We start from the raw sequence: 7,899 nt of genomic DNA on the forward strand, positions 1-7,899 counted from the left end.
GTTTTATAATTAATCCTTCAAAGGTCAATTGTTACCTAAACAAATGTTTATATTATTCTAATGTGTTTCTTTATTAATCAGAAATAAACTATGAAATATAAAAAAATATCTAATATAGTTATTATTATAAAGAACACCTACACACTTACATATACTTATTCACGAAATTACGCAAAAAAAATTTAATATGCATAAAATAAATATCAAAAGACAAACATTTACGAATAATAATATTTATAGACTATAAGTTTGCTTTCCTAATATTTACCCTAAGTTGTTTTGATATCTTACTATCAATTATATATCATGCAAACACGCAAAAGCTGCTGCTAGGTTGAATTTAAACCATAAAACAAAGTAAAACTGAAATTACCTAATTTAAAATTATTTTAATTACGGACATATTATAATACATATAGACTAATAGCTTGAAAAGCCGTATAGCTTCATAAACAAACAGCAGAATCTTTAGATTTAATTAAATATTTTATAAAAAGTTAAATAATATAAACTTTTAATGTAAACACTTTAAACTACAATACAAATACAAATTAGAAAAAAATAGTAATGTCTATTGGTGTCTATAATTAACTTTTATACCCTTTTAAGTATTTTAACTATTTCATTTTATTAATCACAAAAGGCTTCTGCCTCAGCCTAATACTATATCCATGTTTAAACTTCAAAAAAAATTCAAATTTAAAACACTCCATATCATCCCTGTTTCCACATTCTAGAACCTCGTACCTTCGCAGCAGCACAGACAGCATGGTCTTCATTGCCATATAAGCATAGCTCTTGCCAAGGCACATCTTACGCCCATAGGAAAACGGGATAAACGAACAAGCAGGGCGACTGGCACTATTCTCTCTGCTGAACCTGTCAGGATCGAATGTGTCCGGGTTTGGAAAATATTCTGGATTCCTATGCACTAGATAAATTGGGATTATGACAATTGTGCCTGCTGGCAAAGTGTAGCTGTTAACACTGATATCTTCGTCAACCCGCCTTGCCACAGCTGGAATTACGGGATAAAGTCGCATTGTCTCATTTATCACTTGTTCCAAATACACCATTTGTTGTAAATCTCTTGTCGTGACAGGTCTGCTTGTGTCTTCACCGAAAATGCTTTCCTGCTCTTGTAGGACTTTCCTCTGCACATCTTGATGTAATCCCAGCAGCATCAGTGTGGTCGCTACGGTGTAGGCTGTGGTGTCTGTGCCAGCTCCGATAACGAGCATGGCCTGGTCCTGTAGTTCCTCTATGCTTAACAGTCCTGGATTTTCCACCATAGTTGATACCATGTTCTCCAGAAACCCCAAACGTTTCTTCGGTATGTCGCTAGCATTAATATCTATGTCACTCGCTTCAGGTGCAACATAATGTTTTCTCGAACTTATATATGATTTGGTTTTATCTTTGATCAATGAAGTTACGTAATTACGAATAGGTTTGACTAACACAATAATTTTATAATAAAGAGGAAAAAACTTAAGAGTCCAATGATACCACATCCACGGTGTAAGTAAAACAAATGATGCATCTTCAGCTATTTTGGGGAAATTTTCTAAAACACTGTGCTGATGACTTTTACCTTGTATGTTCATCGGCACGCCCAGACTCGTCTCGGAGAGCATCTCCAGAGCGCAGGGCAGCGAGTAGTCCGCCATGTTGAATGGCTTTCCATGGCAGCGTTCCTCCAGCAGGTCAGCCATGCGCTGGCTCTTCTCGTGGAAAGTGCTGACGTATGAGTCGATGATACGATTACTGAAGGTAGGTTCCATAATTTTACGGAATTTCTTCCAGTCTTCAAATTTGGCATTAAGCAACGAATTACCGAATACTATGCTAAGTGGGTTGTACAATTTTGGCTTACTTAAAGTTTTGCTGCTACTTAAAATCACTGATATGTCCTTAGGGTCTACCATTCCAACACCAAATAGAGGTCCAAACCACATTTTACACACAGAACCGTAGCGGTCGCGTAGTTCCTTGAAGTAGTTTAAAATATCTTCCCTGCGAGGGATTACTTCAAGCGTGTTTCCGAGCAGAGGTAGCCCAGGCGGTCCCGGTATCCTGGCGACCAGCCGACAGCAGTGGCTTATCTTGAGGTACCATCTCACGGCAATGACGACGGCAGCAGCGGCTACTGTTAGGAAGCCCCACGAAGCCCAAGCTTCTAGCGCAACCATTCTGAACTAACATCTGGATCCCTTGCAGGTAGCCTATATATAGTTAACTGATTAACAAAAGGAAGATAAATTTTCACACATGGCCGAACTTCTATTTGTAATTTCCTTTAACTGCGGTCAAGGCAAACTGCATTTCAAAAATAAAAAAAAAGGTATTCATATTGCCCAATTTGTCTTTCACAAACAGGTTACCAAAGAACACACCAAACATGTTTTTTTTTTTTTACTTGAATAAGCAGTGATTTTTTTCACGTCGCAAGGTCTTTGCTGCAGCTGACAGATAAATTGCTTCTTGACGTTCTCAAGTAAGCGAGGAAATAAAAAATAAAACAATGTAAGTCTCTCGGATGCGTAACATTTAACCTCGGACTCGTGCAAATTGATGTGTTCTCTTGTTGCAAATACACTTATAATACGAAACTTGGACACGAAAATTAATTTAGAATTCTTTAATATAATGCTGAGAGTATTAAATATAAGAACAGTATTTTATTCCCTAGTAAATTAGTACTATTTTTTTCTCTTTTCAAAACAATACTATAATTCTGTTTAACAAAATGGCACTTCTGATTCCTCAGGGCTAGCCAAACATCAGGAGTACCGAACGCATCGCATGTAAATGTCGGAACGCTGAACACGTAACATTTCTACCTAGGCCGGGATTATCATTGCCTGTGTTTTTGAAGTTATACTTCTTTAGTCACTTTGAGGGTTAAATTTTAGTATGAACCAGAAATACAATAATATAAGTGCGCATTACACGACCGAAATATAAGTTTTAAATTCCAATAAGCATGCATGCAGAAACTGCTATAGCCACGAGCCTAAGTCCTCAAGACGGTGGACCCAAGTGTGGAAACATGCACCCGTATATAACTAATTTCGTGAATATCGGGGAATGTAAAAGCTCATTAGTGAGCCGCATTTTGCAGGCCTGGACGAAAATACGTTAGAAGTAACGAGTTAGTTAAAATTACTTCTTACAGTAAGTAATTCGTTATATTTGAAAACCAGTAGTTATAAAGGTAATTCGTTCATAATTTTCTATAAAGTAATTTAATTACAGCAACATTAATTAATTTCTTTATTACTATAGTATTTATTAATATTTAAAAATACAACATATATTGTAATATAAAATTTCGTTGTGTGACATTAATAATTTTTTTAACGACTATATTCGTGTATAACATCGATGTCACGAAAACGTTATTTCTATAAGCAGTGCTGTCAATGTAGAGCTTTTAGCGCAAAAATATTACATCTAGTGAATACTGGCGTGTGAGAAATTTTCAACATTAAAAGAACTGTGTATCTGGTAACAGTTAACAATATTTTGATCTTAACATAAATGAAGAACACCGAAACGAAAAACTTTGAATTGCCAGTCGAGAAATTGTATGAAATGAAAGAAGATACCGATACAAGGACTATGAATAGGGTATTAACTGAAAATTTAATGTTTGATCTGTAGTACAAAGAAAGTCCTCTGTTGTAAAACAATGGCAGCTAATCTACATAAACACTTGAAGGTAAATTCTAGTTTATTTCCGAGGATTTTTCTTTTATTTCACAGATAATACGATATTTTGATTTATTTTATTCTATTTTTATAAGAATAGAAGATTTAAATGATTAAAGCTATTGCATAAATATTTTTGCTTTATTTTTAGAGAGTTTATCCACTTCTCCCACCCCCCCCCCCCTACGAATTAATAAAATGCTCAAAGAATCGTTTTTAAAATCAAATAAAAGTAAGGCTACGACGGTAAAGAGAAACAACCGTCAAAAATTTCTGAGATGTTCCATTTTTCAAGTGTGGATTTGTTCAGACCCTTGTATCTCAAAAGGCGTGGATAGTCTGTCATAGGATTCCTACTGCCTTTCAGCTCAGCATAGTCGTACAAAATGCTTTTGAGAAACTCTTTGTAGTATTAAAAATTAGCAAATCAGGACGGAATTTACAAATGACTAATAAAACGAACAATTTGGTGTATTAAAAAGTGTATTTCAAAAACACTAATTGCAGTGAAATGGGTCGCCAGGATACCGGGACCGCCTGGGCTGCCTGTGCTCGGAAACACGCTTCAACTGATCGCTCGCAGGGAAGATATTTTAAACTACTTCAAGGAACTACGCTACCGCTACGGTGCCGTGTGTAAACTGTGGGTTGGACCGCTACCTGTTGGAATGTTTGTCCCCAAGGACATATCGGTAATTTTAAATAACAGTAAAAAATTAAGTCAGCCAATGATGTACAATCCACTTAGCACAGTATTCGGTAATTCGTTGCTTACTGCCAAATTCCACGAGAAGAGCCAGCGCATGACTGAATTGCTGGAGGAACGCTGCCACGGAGAGCCATTCAACATGGCGGACTACTCGCTGCCCTGCGCTCTGGAGATGCTCTCCGAGACGAGTCTGGGCGTGCCGATGAACATACAAGGTAAAAGTCATCAGCACAGTGTTGTAGAAAACTTCCCAAAAATAGCTGAAGTAGGAGCCTTTACTTTATTTACACCGTGGATGTGGTTTCATTGGACTCATAAGTTATTTCCTTTTTATTATAAAGTAATATCGTTAGTTAATTATATTCGCAATTACGTAACTCATTTGATCAAAGATAAGACCGAATCATATATGAGTTTTAGAAAACAAAATGTTGCACCTGAAGCGAAGGACATGGATAATAATTTTAGTGACATACCGATGAAACGTTTGGGTTTCCTAGAGCACATGGTATCGACTATGGTGGAAAATTCAGGACTGTTAAGCATAGAGTAACTCCAGGACCAGGCCATGTTCGTTATCGGAGCTGGCACAGACACCACAGCCTACACCGTAGCGACCACACTGATGCTGCTGGGATTACATCAAGATGTGCAGAGAAAAGTACTACAAGAGCAGGCAAGCATCTTCGGCGAAGACACAAGCCGACCTGTCACGACAAGAGATCTGCAACAAATAGTGTTTTTGGAACAAGTGATAAAAGAGACAATGATACTTTATCCAGTTGTTCCACTTGTAGCAAAGCGGGTTGACGTAGATGTGAGTGTTAACAGCTACAGTTTTCAGCAGGCACAATTGTCATAATCCTAATTTATCTAGTGCATAGGAATCCAGAATATTTTCCAAACCCGGACACATTCGATCCTGACAGGTTCAGCAGAGAGAATAGTGCCAGTCGCCCGTTTTCCTACGGGCGTAAGATGTGCCTTGGCAAGAGCTATGCTTATATGGCAATGAAGACTATGCTGTCTGTGCTCCTGCGAAGGTACGAAGTTCTAGAATATGGCTCCAGGGATGACATGGAGTGTTTTGAATTTAATTTTTTTTTGATGTTTAAACATGGGCATAGTAATAGGCTGAGGCAGAGGACTTGTGTTTTAAAAAATTGAATAGTTTAACTACTCGTAAGGGTCCTGGTGTGAACCTACAGACATCAAATTATAATATAATCATTTCTGTTTATTAATAGTATTGTAGTTTTTAGTGTTTACTTCTAACGTTTTTATTATTTTCTTGTTATATATATTTTATTATATCTTTAAGTTTAGGTTTGGGTATGTAGCTTTACAGTTTTTTTATGTAATTGTTTGTGTTATAATATGTTATTAATGTAATAATTTTAATTTAAATAATTTCTGATTTACATAGTTTTATGGTTTAAATTTTACCCAGTAGCAACTCTTGCCTATTTACGTGATACATTAATTTTTCTTAATATATCAAAACATATGAGGGCCAAAATCAGAAAAGTTAAAGACAATGTATTTTATTCATCGTAAATGTAGACTTTTGAGATTAATTTGATATGCGTTTATCTTCTTGTGCGTAATTTTGGGAATAAATGTAGGCCTATGTATATGTTTTGTATATGTGTTTGTGTGATCTATACGGTTTTACAATAATAAACATATTTGCTGTTTTTGTTTAGATTTTTATTGTTTATATGTGATTAATATATAAACACAATCGGTTAATGCAACATTTTTTTAGGAACTTTTTGGCCTATGTAGGATTTTTTTTTAAAAAATTCTATTAACAATTGAATTAATAAGTTTACCCTACTTTTATAAATAATGATTTTTATATACTGTATTCTATAAATTTGTTAGAAATTTTGTAATTGTTTTATCTTAATGATATAATTTTATATGCTGTTATATTAATATTGATTTCTTTCACCAAAATATATTTAATAATAGCAATATATTGTATAGTTAAAAATATATATTGAATAGTTAAATATAGTTAAACATTTTTTCACGAATATGTAATTGCTTATTTTAAATTCTTAATTTTTACAACTTTTTCAGAAATTAAGTATTTAAATGGTTCCAAAAAAAAGTATTTAAATCAATTAAAACAAGGTACAACTTTTTTAACTTTACATGATTCATAATTGGATCATTACGTATATTTATCAGTTCAAGGGTAATTAGCTAAGATAAAATATAATCTGATAAGAGTAAATGGTAAGCAGATATATAAATAAACTCAAAATTAACACCTACAGTTCCTGAAAATATGTAAACGCAAGATGAATGGCCACAGGGATATTATCACTATTAGAAAATTATACGTATATTTATTATCTCATTGATGTAGCTAATGCTTTAGGAAAACCTTTTTGCTAATATACACGTAAAAACTCAAGCAAAAATATACATATCAAAGACAATACAACTCCCGCCAATGCTATAAATATCTCGTTTCCTACAATAGCTGAGAGTCTAGTAATAACGGCAATCAAAAAACTTAAAAGTAAAGTGACAGGACACTTCGGTATTCCATATCCTTCATAAAAGAGTTGTATCAACTTCTTAACTTTATAAATTATTTAGAGCTCCAATACTAGACTAAGCATTACCAATATAACTTCTTTTTGGAAAAATGCAGTTGTGATACCAGTCTTTAAATAAAAGGAAAAATATTTAAGTATATATAACTTATCTACCTGCCTTAAATTGATTCCAATGAATATTGACCTTTGTTCAATACTTGACTGATCCTAAGATTTAATTTCAGGTTAAAAATCCTTATTAAATTTAATAATTAAAATATTCTCAAAAGTGGCTAAGATATAGTCCACCACAATCCAGTCTTCCTATATTGCCAAATGGACCAAAAATGAAATAATTTCATTATAATGAAATTATTCTGTAATTATATAGGCTAGAAATTCAGGAAAAGATAATAACAAATATAAATTGCGTATTAAAATATTGATTTCATCGGTCGATTTTCGTCCCAAGCTTGATCCTTAGTAAAGCATGAAAAAATACTTATATTTTAAAATCAAGATTACAAAAAAATTATATTTAAAAAAATATCATAACTTCAATTTAAAAATTGATTGCATAATTTCTACTCTAGCACATGAACAAAAAAAAAAAAAACAATTTGAAAGCATTTCTCGATTTCTACAGTCTTCTTAGAAGGCGAAGTGAGACCTCAGCATAACTTGGCTTGAGAGTCAATGTGATAACTGGGTGTTTTTTATTATTATTAGTTGATTTTGATTTGACTTGTTACTGCTACCAAATTATAATGAAATAAATATTGATATTATAAAATTATTTGTTTATGTAAGTAAAATGCTTGACTGGAAACGTGACAGGATAAACCAGCCTCACAACAGAATACACCTCATCAATTATAATTACGTAAGTCCAGAGGAACTTAGTTTAGTAAATGACAACAA

At 33.6% G+C, this 7,899-nt stretch overlaps 1 protein-coding gene across 1 annotated transcript; it reads right to left on the reverse strand.

Moving 5' to 3' along the window:
* Positions 1 to 503: 503 nt before the first annotated feature.
* Positions 504 to 2,230, reverse strand: LOC134537200 (cytochrome P450 4g15-like). The gene has a single exon (XM_063377465.1). It carries the CDS (start codon positions 2,190 to 2,192, stop codon positions 618 to 620), a length of 1,575 nt encoding a protein of 524 aa, XP_063233535.1. The 5' UTR covers positions 2,193 to 2,230; the 3' UTR covers positions 504 to 617.
* Between the last annotated feature and the right edge of the window lie 5,669 nt (positions 2,231 to 7,899).

The sequence above is a fragment of the Bacillus rossius genome, chromosome 12 (genome assembly GCF_032445375.1).
Source record: "Bacillus rossius redtenbacheri isolate Brsri chromosome 12, Brsri_v3, whole genome shotgun sequence".
In the NCBI taxonomy this organism is placed as follows: domain Eukaryota; kingdom Metazoa; phylum Arthropoda; class Insecta; order Phasmatodea; family Bacillidae; genus Bacillus; species Bacillus rossius.

Coding starts and splice junctions, on each gene's coding strand:
- LOC134537200 (XM_063377465.1), bottom strand. CDS start 2,192: ATGGTTGCGCTAGAAGCTTGGGCTTCGTGGGGCTTCCTAACAGTAGCC.